The sequence below is a fragment of the Budorcas taxicolor genome, chromosome 2, assembly GCF_023091745.1.
Source record: "Budorcas taxicolor isolate Tak-1 chromosome 2, Takin1.1, whole genome shotgun sequence".
Lineage (NCBI taxonomy): Eukaryota > Metazoa > Chordata > Mammalia > Artiodactyla > Bovidae > Budorcas > Budorcas taxicolor.
In genome coordinates, this window is record NC_068911.1 from 75,695,627 (window position 1) to 75,712,986 (window position 17,360).

Sequence of the window (17,360 nt, forward strand, 5' to 3'; positions counted from 1 at the left end):
TGGGGTCGCAAAGAGTCGGACATGACTGAGAGACTGAACTGAACTGAACTTACTTTACAATGCTGTATTGGTTTTGCCATACATCGACATGAATCCACCACGGGTGTACATGAGTTCCCAAACATGAACCCCCCACCCCCTGCCACCTCCCACCCCACACCATCTCTCTGGATCGTCCCCGTGCACCAGCCCCAAGCATCCTGCATCCTGCATCAAACATAGACTGGCAATTCATTTCTTACATGATAGTATACATGTTTCAATGCCTCTTTAAAAAATATTTTAAGGTATAATCTGTTCTTTTACATCACCCAATTTCAAAATCAGTTTTCTATGATTTTCCCCTGGGGTTACTTTACCAAAATAATGTCAAAAAGTTTTCAAACTGTAGGTGATAGGTGTATAGGGTTTTGTTATATGATTCTTTCTTCTTTTCTGTATATTTACAAATTTCCATAATAACTTTTCAAGTTTGGAAAATATATATTTTGTGGAATGCTTCTTTTTCATTCTTAACCTTACCATATTTACTGAGTGCCTATTTAAAAAAAAAAATGCTTGTGTTTTATGACTTAAGAAAGTACCATTTATCATATGATTATATTTAATATATTTTAATCATTTATTTCTTTTATTTAAAATATAAATAATGTTTAACATAATCAAAAAAATATATTATCTAAAATGCATTTAATTTTAACATTATTTCATTTGCAGAATTCCTTACAGATTTGGCCTCCTCAAATGGAAAGTCTCTTTCCTTTGAAGTCAGTTACTTGTGGTCTTTTTATAATAGATAGCAATACTCCCTGTAATTTTCAATCTGACATTCCCCCTCAGGTTGGACTTATCCATAAACTAATGTGGGGGAGGGAGGATGAGTCATAGCTATTTAGTTCTGCTGTCAGTTTTCTAGGGTAATTAATGTGAGTAGTTTTACTTGAAAGAGGATTTAGAAATGCTATTTCATGCTAAGTACCCTGAGGGGTACAGTTTTCCTTTCTCATACAGACAGGCACCTACTTTCTTACAAGGTCAAGAAAAGAGAAGAGAGAAGACGCATGCCCTATGTACACCTCCGAATATTCCCCTTTTGAACACAGTTGACAAATAGACCTCTCAGTTTTAAATAGCAGAGTAATTTGAGATGAAGAGTATAAGGAAATATGATGTGAACTTTTAAGAGTTTGCCAGGAATCAGCCATACCATCAGCTTTATTTTGTATATTATTTTCTGATTATTGTTTCTTAAGCCTGATACACTATTATGTTATTTTACTTTTCTGATCTGTAAATATACCGTCAGAAAAGGAAAGTCTTTCTTGGAATTATTTTTCTTTCCTTTGTTTGATCCAACTGAAGCTGTCATACTTGTCACATGCATGATGACAGACAGATTTTCTAGGTGTTTTTTTCTAAACTGCCCCAGAAAGGCTCCACTCAGTAACATTATCTTATTTCTTGTTTTCGATATGCAGGGCGTGCTCTGTGCAGCTCCCTTAATTTTTATCATTCCATCGGCATGTTATCTGAAACTGTCTGAAGAACCAAGGACACACTCAGATAAGATTATGTCCTGTGTCATGCTTCCCATCGGTGCCGTGGTGATGGCTGTTGGATTCGTCATGGCAGTCACCAGCCCTCAAGACTGCAGCCACGGGCAGGAAATGTTCTATTGCTCCCTGGACAATTTCTCCCTCACAAACATTTCAATTTCTCGTTTTCAACTGACAACACAACTTTCAATTTTAAACGTCAGTATCTTTCAGTGAGTTGCGTCCTTTAAAAAAAATATGCATTTTTATAGACTTCTAAATTGCATAATAACATTCACACATGTTTTAATCTCCATATTATAAAATTATTTCTTTGGCATTTATCGGGATTTGGTTTCTTTACTCTTTAGTCCAATGTAAAAGATAAAAAGGAAAAGAAAGTTGAGTGTATTTTATCTTAAACCCGGGAAAATATAAATGTTTTAATGACTGTACTGCACAAATTTTAAAGGCAGAAGGAAAAGTAAGGCCTTTGACATTTGCTGCCATCCTCTCAAAGAACTTTTCTCTTTTTAAACCAATATATTGTGCTCTAAAATGAGTAGATGATTGTGGGTTTAAATTTTCTGTGTGTCCTTTAAGAAAAACAGAGGGCTTTTTGTTTTTTAAAGTCTAAGGAAAACTCAAGACGATTCAAGAGGCTAGATATCCCAAGACTAAGTGAAGCTCTCCATTGTCATCTCAGTAGCATGCCTTGTTGAGAGGGAAGTGAGTCCCTGGAGTAATGAGTAAAGTCCTGTCCATGTTAGAAAGCATAACTCATAGACTGGGCATACAGAGCCAGGTCTGTGAGGAATCAAAATTACCTCAAAAGTTTTGATCCTGTGATAGTATAATGGTAGTGCCATTAAATAAAGTATAAAATGGGGAGAAACCACAAGTTCTTCTAAGGCACAAGCTCAAGGGATCAGTTCTGCATCAGCTGTGGTGCTGTTGAATGTGAAGAGCAGGTGGGAAGCTGAATTTTCAGACTAGAACCTCAAGAGAAGAATCAGGGCTACACAAGAGGTATTCTCATTACTCTGGGGGTCCTCAGAGAGACTCTTGGATGCTCTTGTTGACTAGATTCTCCAGAAGGAGAAAGAAAGATGGAGTGTGCCATGTGGGGTATTTATTTGGCTTCCCTGGTGGCTCAGATAGTGAAGAATTTGCCTGTGAGGCAGGAGACTCGAATTCTATCCCTGAGTCAGAAAGATTCCCTGGAGAAGGAAATGGAAACCCACTTCAGTATTCCTGCCTGGAGAATTCCATGGACAGAGGAGCCTGGTGGACTACAGTCCACAGGGGTCCCAAAGAGTCGGGCATGACTGAGTGACTAACACATGTAACTAATGGAAGAGAGGGGGAAAGCAAGATCAGGTGGGCTAAAAGGACCTGTAATGCAGGCTGACCGAACCTCACCCAGGTTCGCAAGGAATCTGGAGAACATATGGCCCCTCAGAGTTGTCTCAGTTCAAATGAAATAGCCAAGTCTGAACACCCCTACCTCCAATAGTCCTTGCACGTGGGCAGCTCTTTGCAGCTGAGCAGACCCTGAAGGAACTGAGAGCTGGAGGTGGTTGGCTGATGGCTGGGTCACCAATGCTTCCTTGTGGAGGGGTGGGGGGGGTGGGGGTGGGGATCTGTGTTCATCACAGCTGGCCTCAGTTTTTAATGAGAATTTTTTTATATATCAATGAATATTTCATGTTTTCATACCCATGACAGTCTTTAAAAAAAAAAAAAACAGGAAAATTTGGGCCCATTTGGATGGCTAGCTTAAGTCACGTATCACCCATGATTTCATTTCTCACCTTTTCATTTGTATTTCAATCAAGTTGACAGTCTATAGTATTATATTAATTGCTGTCAAATAGTGAGAAAATATGACAGTTAATACACACCTAATGTGTTTGTACAAATCACAGCCAAAAAAAAAAACCACAAGAAGTATATAATGAATAGTTTTGCAGCAGTTTGAATACAAAAGTGGTGAAAGTTGAGTTGTCATGTGACTTATAATAAGAAAGGCCTGTTGAAAGCAAAAAAAACTGCCCTTAGCCAGCAGGGCCATGCTCAGGCTTTGAGTGGTAGTATTCACTTCAACAAAACATCATCCATGCCACTAAATTAATACAAATTCTTTTGGCTATATAGCTTTTCTGTATTTCATTTATACAGTTGGTTTTTTAGTTGGTTAAGAATCATAAAGTTAGGTGATTTATATCCATTTTTATATTGATAACACGTTTTGGTGGAATACTAATAAAAATACTAATACTAAAAAATACTAATCAAAATGCTTTCATTCCTAACTAAGAGAATGTGAGAAAATTTTGCAGCAGTTCATCCCTACATTACTCAGGACTGAGAAACACTGACCTACATAGTTATTAGATAAAGTCATAGGAGATGAGATTTCCAAGGGTGTACAAAGAAAAGTTACGTCAGGGATAACGTAATTTAGTGCTTAACCTTCTATTATCTTGTACTTTTGCTATTGCTTCAGATACGTTAGCCTTGGCTCAAGTTGGTGAAAAGTTCCAAATAGGAACTGAGTGCTGCATTAATGCCTAACGAATATTTGTTCTGGTTTTGTGTTTTCCAAATCAGCTGTAGAAAAAGACTACCTTGGACCCAGTTATTAGCTGCACAGTTTACCAACATCTTTCAAATTATGGTCGAGTAAGTGTTAGAAACACATCTATTTCACAAGAATACTAATTAATATTTTGCCAACATTCAGAACTTCAAGAACCACCCCTTCTATGTTCTGCCTTAAATTAATGAGGTTTCCACTGAAACTTATTCCGAGCGCCTGCTACCTCTTACCTCTAATAAAACAATTTGAATATTTAATCCAGTTTTGCACCATGGCTTATTTGACCTTATAAAGTTCTTAATTTAAAAAAGGAGGAGAGGGAATAGTATCATTACACACTAATACAAACATAGAGCACTACATTTCCTTTAAAGGATATAGATTGGATGGCATCGGTGAAACTTACTAATTGGATCCTTGTACCTGTCACTTATAATAGGATCTCTAATCTCAACCCTAACTTCCAGTGTCAAAACAGGGAGATTGCTTTTCCTCTGACCAGCTACAGTAGTATCAAGCAATAATTGTTGTCTCTTGTCTTTCCTGAAAGGACTCTGAAATCAGGGTTATCCAACCAGGAAAATCTCAACTAGTCCTCCTCTGGAGTCATACTGCGCAGCACACATCACCTTAATGAAAGATTAATGTATTGGAAAGGAGCAGGCCTGCTTCTGGTTTATCTGCTGTGATCTTCTCAGGGAAGCAGTACTAGTCTGTTTTTCAGTAGAGCTGGCCACTGACAGGGCAGGTGTTGTCAGTTATTCTCAAGCATGGACCAGCAAGTGACCGTGAGATGAGGGACTCATCAATGCTTCAGTGACATTGATAGAGGTAATAGTTAGCTGCACCAATCAAATAAGCCTAAAGGAGATCAGTCCTGGGTGTTCATTGGAAGGACTGATGTTGAAGCTGAAACTCTAATACTTTGGCCACCTGATGTGAAGAGCTGACTCATTTGAAAAGACCCTGATGCTGGGAAAGATTGAGGGCAGGAGGAGAAGGGGACAACAGAGGATGAGATGGTTAGATGGCATCACCAACTCAATGGACATGGGTTTGGGTAGACTCTGGGAGCTGGTGATGGACAGAGAGGCCTGGCGTGCTGCAGTTCATAAGGTCGCAAAGAGTTGGGCACGACTGAGTGGCTGAACTGAACTGAACTGAATCAAATAAGCTCCTTGAAGAATTTGTAATTATTCTAAAAAGTGTAGAAAGGATTTGCCCAGATAACAGAGTAGACATGCAGAGTGAATGAGAGGTACCATGAGCAGGAGAACATAAGACTGGGAGAGAAAGAAAACAGTACTATCATCCTCTAGAGCCGTGGTTCACAAACGTCAACATGGGTCAGAATCATTGAAAAGAAAGTGAAAGTGTTAGTTGGTCAGTCATGTCTGATTCTTTGCAACCTTATGGACTGTAGTGCACCTGGCTCCTCTGTCCATGGAATTCTCTAGGCAGGAATACTGGAGTGGGTAGCCATTCCTTTCTCTAGGGCCTCTTCCCATTCCAGGGATGGAACCCAGGTCTCCTGCATTGCAGGCAGATTCTTTACCATCTGAGCCACTAGGGGAGGCTCAGAATCATGGGAGAGCTTGTTGAAATACAGGTTGCTGGGCCCCACCAACAGAGTTTCTGGTTCTGGGGTTAGGCCCGAGAATTTGCATTTGTTCAAAGTTCCCGGGTGATCCGACTGCTGTTGATTCAACAACCATATTTGAATAAGGATGGAGGTTGGACGAAAGAGAGATGCCAGGTGGGACCATTGGTTCAGAGGCTGAGCAGAAGACAAGCAGCGTGTAGAAATGCCAGGATGGAGTTCAGAAGGGAATGGAGAGTGGACACAGGAGAGAGAGCTCTTGGCGGAGTAACTGTACTTTTCCTTTGTCTCTTTGAAAACTCATTTGGAGAAACTCAAGGAGGGGAGAGGAGAAACCCAGACAGGAAGATTAGTGAAGAGTAATGACAAGGGAGGGGAGGACAGCGAACAAAGAAGGAAACAGATTATGGTCTAAAGACAACACAGCTGCTGTGTTAAGCAGAAAGCCTGGTTTGGAACCTACAGGCATTCAGGGAAGATTGTGTGAGCTCCATAGTTCTTATTATGAGAAGGAAGGAAATATACAGTTTCCTCAAAAATACACCAAATTTTCCTAGGACTAATCCAAATGTCTTACTTGGGAAAAAATTCTTATTTGGAACATGAGTAAAACTGGGTTGTACTCGTAATAACATCATACAGATAAAGAATGCATGTAGCTATCTTTAAAGGATCATTCCACTAAAATCTGCTCATTGAAAATGAAGATTATCAATAAATTTAATTTTGGAATTTTTTACTATATTGTTCCTTTATAGTGTTATGCTAAATGTTTCCTTTTTTAAAAAAGGCACATAGAGATTTAGCCTGTCCTTCATTCCTCACACCTACCTGATTCTGGTTCTTACCAACTCACACCCAGACTAATGCCACAGCCTCTTACCTGAGCATTCTGCTTCCAGGCTCCCCTCCCTTCAAGATTATTTGTGCATCACTCCAAATCATTTCACTAAATGAATGCTTTAATAACACCAAATGCCTGTTCAAAAGCTTTCCATGATAAACTCTTCTGCTTACAGGATAAGGTACAAACTCTAAAGCTTGTATAATATGGCCTGAACTTGTCGTTCTGGCCTCATCTTCCATGACAGCAGGAAGGAGCTCTTTTTTCTGGATGAACTAAAGCATTGCTTTATACCAAAATTGCTTTCTGCGGCTATTGCCGTTGCTCTTGAATTCTTGCCATTTCCTCATCTGAAATATCCAAGCCCTCCTTTCTCATCCTCATCACATTCTGTTAGTTCTCCAGTCTTCTCCCCATGCCATCCCTGACAACTCTGCTGCAAGGTAATTTCACCTCCTTTGGAATTATTTGTCTTGCAGTTGTTATATGAAGAAACCATGTCCAGCCAACCAGACCAAAAGTTGAGGACAGTGTGTTTTAAAGTCTCTTTTTATTCTTCATAGTCCATAACATGGTGTCTTGAACGTAGTAAATACCTAAGTATTAGAAGTGAGATTGACAGTATAAAAAGGGAAAATGGTTGATTGTACTTATAGCCAAACCTGTTAGTTTAATTGCACTTTTCTAACTATAATGATTGTCATTCAGTGAAGTAGCAAGTTAATGTGATGCAGTCATTCATCTAACAAGTTGGTTTAGGTAATTAAATTGAGGTTCTTGTTTTGCTTCATTAAGCACAGAAGCTTCACAGAAACTGTTTAGAATATTCTTTAAAGAATTCTTCAAGTGCGTACCAATCAGCACATATATTTTTGTTCATTTTGACTGCTAAATAAAAATTTTCTTGTCTCTTTCTTATTTCCAAGCTGCTCGGGCCTAAGACCATGTCATACTTAGTATTTTTTGCCAATATGTACTCATATATCTTACTCATTCAAGATGCTTGGATAAACATTGAATAACTTGAATTTACCTAATTCAGAAGTATTTAAGTAAAATTTATAATTTTCAAGAAAAGCTTATTTTAATTCCTTCATTTATTATTGTTCCTAAAGAAACAAACAGTCAAAACTTTAAAGCATACAATTACCACCTTGTTTAATCTCATCTGACAGCTGAGTAATTTGACAGAACGCTAAAAAGAAGAGGTGGTTTAGGAACATGCAGGCAACAATTTAAGGAAAACACCTGAGGCAACAAAAGATTTTGTAGTTTAAAATTTGAAAGGCTTTGAAAAATTTTATTTCCAAGGCATAGTGGCAGCTGTGTGTTTATTATCTTTTAATTTTGTTTTGGCAGAGGACAACGGGGCTAGTTCCAGAAAAACAAATCCACTCCAGGGTTCTCACAGTCAGGTCCCTCTCATGACAGTAGTGTTCGTTAGCTCTTTAGGCTCTGGGAGAAAACATCTTCTAAGAAAAAAAGCAAAATTATTGTGCCCCAGAATGACAGCCTTTGGGTGACTTCTGACATTTCTTACACAACTTTGCATTCTTGTAAAGTCTTAAAAAAAAGTTATTTAAGTTACCTTAACCCTTTTAACTGTTATTTCTCTGTTTGCAAGACATAGACGAACTGGAGATTGAGTGATATGACCTTGGGTTTTATGTGCTCTGTGTTTAGAAGCATTTCATAATAAATTAATATTTGTAAAAAAAAAAAAAAACCATAAGAAGAGAGAAGGAAGGAGTTAACAATAAAAATATTTTTTAAACATAGGGCTTAGAAAACCCTTGGGTTTTGTAGAAGGGGGTAGTTGATTGCATAAACCTAGTGGGAGGTGCTAGAAGACACTCTGACCTTTCACAGTAGATATTTTAAACAAGACTAAGAAATTTAAAATATTAGCTTCAGGTGGAAATTTTTCTCAGAACAAATGATTTTAAATGTATAATCTAAATGCCAGCTGAGGACTCCTCACCCCCAAGTGAACGGTTAAACCTGATCCTAAACCCCATCCCACACTCAGGAGCCTACTCCTTAATTTTGGTAAATTTTCCTGGCTTACATTCTTACGCTTCTCTCTGACACCATAAACCAAGGTTCTCTTGCTCTGTACCTGTAGAAGTCCATGACACTCCAGATACAAAACACAGTCCCTTCAACAATTTCCATAAAAACCTATTCACATCATTTGTTTTTGTTGTTCAGTTGCTAAATCATGTCTGACTCTTTGCAACCCCTTGGGCTCCAGCTTGCCAGGCTTCCCTGTCCTATCTCCCAGAGCTGGCTCAAATTCATGTCCACTGAGTCGGTGATGCTATCCAAACATCTCGTTCTTTGACGCTCCCTTCTCCTTCTGCCTTCAGTCTTTCCCAGCACCAGGGTCTTTTCTGAAGAGTTGGCTTTGTATGCATTGTGTATATTCTGTGTTGCTGTTGCGCCTTTTGAGAATTTAGAGTGCTTAGGAGGAAGGGTCACATAGGCTTTACCTCCTAAGCTCCTCCTCTTCTCATTTTCTATCTCCTTCAGATTAACCAGCACCTATTTCACTGTGACTTCCTCAGTGAGGTCCCAGCACCTCCAAGCCTTTAGAAGACCCTGATTCCACTTCACTCCATACCTTGTCATTGTATTTTGTCAACACAAATTCCATCCTCTTCCTAGGAAGAGTTCAGGTGGAAGCTGTGTCAACACCTTCATGTTTTTCCATTTCCTGACAAACCTGTACACCATCATTTATATTCTGAATTGCACTTATGGTGGCTTCACTGTCCATAAAAAGAGAGGCCCAGAAGACTTTTGCTTGCAAAAAATAAAAATAAAACTTGGAAAAAATAAAATTTAAGTTCATGGCATTAAACAGGAACAGTTCCATTTAAATGGGTGACAGAAGGTTGACCAACTCCCACTGTGGTTTCCCAACACAGCAAACCCGCATGGCTTAAAGCTGTGTTCCCACAAGCCCCTCCTGTGTGTCTCCAGCCAGTGTAGTTTCTCACCTCAACACCTGTACTATTCTCCAAACAACAGCTGTGTGTTTGCCTGCTTCCTCTGCACACCAGATAAAACTGGCCTTTCAGAATTAGATTCGAGCAAGCCCAGCTGTTTTGGAAATCCTTAATCACTTATTTTTGCATGCCTTTTTTTTTCTAAATAAATATTAAACAGCTTAAAACCCATAGTCATTCATATTTTTTCAGTGTTTAGACTGCCTTGCATAGAGTAAGTGACCAAAAAAAGGAAGGATTGAGCCATGAAAGTTGATTTGGGAGAGAGATTAAGAAAGGGATGAATGAGCAACCTGGAGAAAATAAAGCAGCATCACCAAGTACCAAATGTCTAGGGATTAGGTCCCATAGAAGAATAAGAGCTCACATGGAGCTTGAGGAATCCTTCAGCAAGTTCATTTGTTCTACCGTTTCATCTGTGCAGGAGTTATTGCTGCCATTGCTGATCCACATGTGAGACCAGTGCTCATTCTCATCATCATATCTGATTTTCTATTTACTGGGAAGGTATTTGCAGGAAACACTAAGAGAATTTTTTAATAATTGTGTCAAATAGATCCATGAATTATTTAATTCCCCGCTTTGACTGGAGGAAATCCTCTAAAAGCCAAACAGAACCCAATCGCAGATCAAATAAAGACAAATGCATCAAACCCATAACTGGGTTCACAAACGTGCAGCATCTATTGGTGATTAAGACCTGGGGGGTGGTTATACTGCCTGCCTGAAAAGTAGAGTCCATGGACCAATAGCACCGGCATCACCTCGGGAGCTCTTTGGAAATGCAGATTTCAAGGCCCCACTCCGAATCTAATGAGCCAGAATCTGCATAAAAACAAGAGCCCCAGCTTGTTCACCTTCAAATTTGAAAAACACCAGTGTGCAGGTGGCCCTGTTCTTTCTGAAGGGGCTTCCCAGAATCCGCTAGGAATCTTAGTTAAATAAGAAACCACCTCCTGGAGAGTCTATTACATCCACATAAAGGGCTTCTGTTACTGATGAGAATGTGTGATAACACATTCCTGGGAATTTAGGGACGAAAAACAAGTGTAAATCATTGATTTATGGCAATAACAATTAAGTCCATTTCTGTTTATTGTGTTTTTCTTTCTGGAACAATCATGCATTTAAAAAATGATTTTTTCCAACATGGTCTAAAATTGAAACACATTGACCATATATTTTCTTTGGATCATAATGGCAGGTTTTTGGGTTTTTTTTTGTAACTGTGGTAGAAGCAATGCTACAAATGAGGAAAACAAGATTTCCTGTTGATTTCTAGTTTGTATGTAAAGAGCTCAAATGAATAAACCAGAAAGTTTTTAGCATGGAAACATGCCTTGAGTTTATGATTTTATCTGTCATAGACAAACAGCAGGGGTGGGTATGGAGTCAGGATTATCTTGGCAATACATATTTAAACTCTGAGCATAGTGTTTATATTTAAATGTATAAAGAGGATATCTTAATAGATTAATGTATGAAAGTGACTAAAATTCTCTTTACTTATAGATTAAGTAAGTAGGTGATTAAGCAAAATATTCACTGTTATAAGATATGCTTTTTAGACTGAAGAGCAGCTTAAAATACATTTTGCTTTAATGAAGATTAACGTGTAACTACTTTGTTAACATTAAAAGCTTAATGAAAGGTATATGCTTTATTTGGGTATCCCACGTGGCTCAATTGTAAAGAATCTGCCTGCCAGTGCAGGAAACACAGGTTTGACCCCTGGGCCATGTCGTCCTTGCAAGGGTTGGAAAAGAATTTCCACAGATGAGACAGAATGGGAGGGAAATAAAGTTTATTAGAGTGGGAGACTCTGTTAGAAAATCGGGATAGCTCAAGGAAGAACCAACGTTGAACAGGGGTCCTTGGTCCACTTTTATACGCAGGGTACAAAGAATGGGATAGGGGTCTTGCAGATCATTTGTTGATTGGATGAGGCAGGTATCCTGGGTGGAAGGAAGAGTAAGGCAAATACCTTCTCCCTATAGGGTAGGAGGGGAGACAGGTTATACTGCTCAAAAGGACTGAAAATCCATTAATAGTTACAACATAGGGGAGGGAAGGATGATAAGGGTCTCGTTTTTCTGTTCCTGCATTCCAAGACCCTCCTTGGTTTTATCTGCTCTTTCATCCTTGGGTCACTACTGGCCAAGAAGATCCCCTAGAGTAGGAAATGGCAACCCACTCCAATATGCGTGACTGGAAAATCCCATGGGAAGGGGAGCCTGGTGGGTTACAGTTCATGGGGTGGCAAAGAGTCGAACGCAGCTGAGTGAGTGAACACACAGGCATGCTCTATTTACAACTCAGCAGGGACTTCCCTGGTGGCACCGTGGATAGTAGACCTGCCAATGCAGGGGACACAGGCGCAGTCCCTGGTCCAAGAAGATTCCACATGCCAAGGGGCAACTAAGCCCATGTGCCACAACTCCTGGGCCTGAGTGCTGCAGCTCTGGAGCCCATGCACCTCGATCTTGTGCTCAGCAACAAGACACCACTGCAGTGAGAAACCCACACGCTGCAAGTGTGGTAGCCATGTGTTCCGGGAAACAAACTCAGTCAGAAGGACAATGCAGATAGTGGAGTGCCGTTTATTACACCGGCAGGCCCAAGGCAGAGTCTCCTCTTAGCCAAGGACCCTGACCAGTTTTTGTGAAAACCTTATATACCCTAAGTGTACTTGCTCAACACACCTCCCGAAATTCCTTGAAACTAGTCTGGACAAGGTAAAAGAGAGATACAATCAAAGTTAACCCATGATTCATGCATCACAAGACTAGATAAACAATGGACATTTATCAATAGGACTGTGGTCATATCCCAATAAACATAATGCAGTTTACGACTTTGTTCTGTTACAGAGATAATTAGCATATTCTTTTAGGCAACAGAGAGTCCAAGTACAAAGTCCTGAGGGTCTTTTGTCTGGGGGCAGGGGGGTCTGGTTTTCCATTGGTATGCCACTTCTACAGACACCGGGCACAAAGTTCAGTGTCTTTTGGGAGGGTGAGCATGCATGTAGCCTAATGTTCGCAGCCTGGCCTAAGATGGAGTCCAGCTCTGTTTCCTCCTTCACAATGAAGAATAGTCCCTGCTTGCCACAACTAGAGAAAACCTGAGCACAGCAATGAAGACTCAGTGCAACCAAAAATTAATAAATAAATTTTGGAGGGTAAGAAGAACTAAGCAAAAGCTAAGTCATACAACTTAAATTTTGTGAGCGTTTGGTATCCAGAGAAGGGAGAGTATTCCTCCTTCTAATGTCAAGAACGCTTAACTATGAGGGTGAGCCACAGAAAGTCCTATCTAGGTGAGGAAAACTGGTTTCCTCAGCCACCCTGTGACAGGGCTTGAGATCTGAGTCCAAAATCAGAAGAATGAGTCTCAACCTTGTCCTTATTCTCACAAGCAAGGGACCTAATCTTTTAAACCATTTCCCTCACCTGTAACATGAAAAAATCATAATATCCTAGGTTTCTGGGAGAGTTTTCCGTTAATTTATTGATAATTTGAGTTACTATGTACCATATTGCTAGTGCTCGGTCACTGAGTCATATCTGACTCTGGCAACTCCTGGCAGGCTCCTCTGTCCATGGGATTTTTCCAGCAAGAGTACTAGAGTGGGTTGCCATTTCCTTCTCCAGGGCATCTTCCCAACCCAGGGATCAAACTCATACCTTCTGCATTGCGGGCAGATTCTTTACCACTGAGCCGCTTGGGAAACCCATGGACTGTATTGCATGTACTTATTTTCTCCCATTTGCTTTTTTCTTGATGAATTAATGATATCATGCCTTTATGAATAATGTATTAACTTTAAAATATTTGTTATTTATCTTTTAATTGTGTTATTGATTATTTTATCTGATGAAGTTTTTATTTTACATAGCCAAATATTTTTTTTAAGATTTTTTTTTAATAGTATTTGCTCTTGCATGTAAGAGTACAGACGGACTGTTTCTGATTTACAATTTCTTGCCTTTATGATTAGGCAAAAGCGATATGGATTCAGTAGAAACTGTAATTTCAGTTGTGAATTGTGATCTTTTCTCAAGCTAGCCATATGTGTTGCTTTTCTCTCTGGTGATGCTGGGCGTGGCAGCAGCTCCAAGTCAGCCACACGACCAGGAGGGTAAATACAGGCACATTTGCAAGTTTTCTATAGCCATATGAGCATGCTGTTATTCACCTTCAGTGCAGTATTCAATAAATTACATGACATATTCAACTCTTTATTATAAAATAGGCTTTGTGTTAGATGATTTTGCCCAACCGTAGGCTAATGTAAGTGTTCTGAGTACATTGAATGTAGGCTAGGCTCAGCTATGATGTTCAGTGGTGTATTGAATGCATTTCGACATATACCATTTTCAACTTATGATGGATTTATTAGGACTCAAGCCCAGGCACATAGTAGAGGAAGATCTGTAGATAATTCTTCACATCAGTCTTCTAGCTTTGAATTAGCTACAGTTGACTCATGTCCTTTATTTTTATCATAAAATTATAAAGTACAAATTGTAAGTTAAAATGAAACATGTATGTGTGTATGTGTGTGCACTCAGTCAGTTCAGTTCAGTCGCTCAGTCGTGTCCGACTCTTTGCGACCCCATGAATCGCAGCATGCCAGGCCTCTCTGTCCATCAACATCTTCCGGAGTTCACTCAAATTCACGTCCATTGAGTCGGTGATGCCATCCCGCTATTTCATTCTGTTTTCCCCTTCTCCTCCTGCCCCCAATCCCTCCCAGCATCACAGTCTTTTCCAATGACTAAACTCTTCACATGAGGTGGCCAAAGTATTGGAGTTTCAGCTTTAGCATCGTTACTTCCAAAGAACACCCAGGGCTGATCTCCTTCAGAAAGGACTGGTTGGATCTCCTTGCAGTCCAAGGGACTCTCAAGAGTCTTCTCCAACACAACAGTTCAAAAGCATCAATTCTTCGGTGCCCAGCTTTCTTTATAGTCCAACTCTCACATCCATACATGACTACTGGAAAAACCATAGCCTTGACTAGACGGACCTTTGTTGGCAAAGTAATGTCTCTGCTTTTGAATATGCTATCTAGGTTGGTCATAACTTTCCTTCCAAGGAGTAAGCATCTTTTAATTTCATAGCTGCAATCACCATCTGCAGCGATTTTGGAGCCCCCCCCCCAAAATAAAGTCTAACACTGTTTCCACTGTTTCCCCATCTATTTCCCATGAAGTGATGGGACCAGATGCCATAATCTTCGTTGTCTGAATGTTGAGCTTTAAGCCAACTTTTTCACTCTCCTCTTTCACTTTCATCAAGAGTCTTTTTAGTTCCTCTTCACTTTCTGCCATAAGGTCATGTCCAACTCTTTGTGCCCCCATAGACTGTAGCTTGTCAGGCTCCTCTGTCCATGGGATTTCCCAGGCAAGAATACTGGAGCAGGTTGCCATTTCCTATGCCAGGAGATCTTCCTGACCCAGGGATCAAACTCTCCTAAGTCCCCCTCATTGGCAGTCAGGTTCTTCACTTGGGAAGCCCCTTAAAATGGAATAACAGCACAAATCGAAAACAAAGATCACCACACTGTTAATATTTTGGTTTACTACCATATAGCTATTTTTCTGTGTATATTTTTTCCAAAATTGAGATAATGGTATTGTGACCTAATAAGAAATATATATTTAGTCTCTACTCCAGTTCCTGACACAGAGCTCCTAAAACCCTTGCAATTTCCTAAATGATAGGGTGCTCGGAGAACTTTTGTCCTAATAGTTGATCAGTCTTTGACACAGATTCCTTATACCAGAACTTTTAAGACCCTTGGAATCTCTAGAAAGAGGACTGCCCTTTTGTATGCAAATGAGAGGACAGTTCTCTCATTAGCATACAAAAAGGCATGATTAGAAGTTTAAACTTTTATTCCCACCTGCAACCTGTGGAGAAGAGGAGATGGAATGGAGATAGACTTAATCACCAGTGGTCAATGGTTTAATTAATCTTAAGTAATGGAACTTCCCAAAGACAACAGGGTTGGGAGAGCGTCCTTCTGGGAGGGTGGCCTGTGTGGAGAGAGCATGAAGCTTTGTGCGGCCAACCAGCCCCAGTACCTTGCCCTGTACACCTCCCCTGATCTGTTTCCTTCATGATAAATCAGAAATAGTGAGTAGGTTGTTTTCCTGAGTTCTGTGAGCCATTCTAGCAAACTGTCTAAAATGAGGAGGGGATTGTGGGAGCTCCTGAGATAAGGCTTAGTCAGAAACACCAGACATCTGGACTCATGACTGGCATCTAAAGCAGGAGTGATCTTATGGATGACAAAAGACAAAGAAGCAAAACCATCAAAAAAAACATGAAAATCAGCCTGAAGAGGTTTGTTTCGATTGATCAAAGACAGGATGATAAGACCATCAATCAAGATAATAATAGCAGTGATTTAAAATAAATTCTGTATTGTTGTAAAACATTGGTTCTGTTTCCTTTATTGTACAATATATCTTTGTAGCTTATTTTATACCTAATAGTACCTATTTGGGAACTTTTTTATATTTTATTATTTTTTAGTATTAAGGGAAAAAATGTATGAGCTCATAATCTGGTGCTTGTGAAAGAAATTTTATCTGTACCCAACTTAAAGAACAGTTAGTATGAGATAACAGAGTGCTCCTGGAACTCAAGTAATATTTATTAGTAATACTTTATTTTCCTTTTTGCAAAAAAAAATAGTAATCAATTATTAATATTTTTCTTCGCTTTCTATTATTTTTGGTCACAAATGTAGTTGGCTAGAATATAGACAAAGCAAGCTTATCCTCTAATTGTGTTGAAGATTTATAATTATTGGCCTTTCCTGGTGGCTCAGTGATAAATAATCCGCCTGCCAATGCAGGAGTGCAGGTTTGATCCCTGATCAGGAAAGATCTCACGTGCAGAGCAGCAGCTAACCCCGTGTACCACAACTATTGAGTCTGTGTTCTAGAGCCCAGGAGGCACAACCACTGAGCCCATGTGTCACAGCCACCGTGCCCAAGAGCCCGGGATCTGCAAGGCAGGCCACCACAGTGAGAAGCCCACGCACAACAAATAGAGAGTGGCCCCCACTCACCACAACTAGAATAATAAGCCGGAGCAGCAAGGCAGATCCAGCACAGCAAAAATAAATAAACAAAGGAAAAATTTTAGAGGTTTATAATTATTATCTGCTGTGATTTTTTTAAAATGTAGTTTTTCCAGCATGCAAATGTGACTAAAAGACAGACAGTTTCCAGATGGGGCGCTCAAATTTACGGCATGAATAAGTCGCTCCTCAGTGGGTTCCTTTGAACACTTGCTTTGGACAAGTTTCTGGGTAATCACAATGCAAAATAGTTCCCCCCAAGACCACACATGAAAGATCACTGATGTTTTCATGTTCCCTCTTCTTCTCAGCAATACTCAATCCTGGTGATGTCCGCAGGAACACAGCACCTTCAGAGTGCGTAGCTTACACAACTCACAGGATTGCAGAATCACAGACTAAAAAACGTTTGGAAAGGCTCTAAGTCTCTGTTGCAGTGTGAGAAATTTCAGAATACAGATGATATAGTGTTGAGGGAATTTGCAAGTACACAGTCTCACATTCCTCAATAAACTCGGCACAGGTTTAAAGTTTTAAGCAGTCTGTTCTTGGATGGCTTCACTTTTATTCCGCTTAGATGCAGCTGGCCCCTCCTTTGGCCTTGACCCAGGGTGACTGTCCTTTCTTGCTAGACTTTCCATCATCCCAGGCCTCCTCTGAGTTTTACTC

At 39.9% G+C, this 17,360-nt stretch overlaps 1 protein-coding gene across 1 annotated transcript in view; it reads left to right on the forward strand.

The window, feature by feature from the left end:
* Positions 1-1,772, forward strand: part of SLC38A11 (solute carrier family 38 member 11) — a 63,989-nt gene extending 62,217 nt beyond the window's left edge. The window contains exon 12 of the mRNA XM_052635956.1: positions 1,479-1,772. Within this exon, the coding sequence (XP_052491916.1) occupies positions 1,479-1,772 (294 nt within the window). The remainder of the gene's footprint in view (positions 1-1,478) is intronic.
* Positions 1,773-17,360: the final 15,588 nt, after the last annotated feature.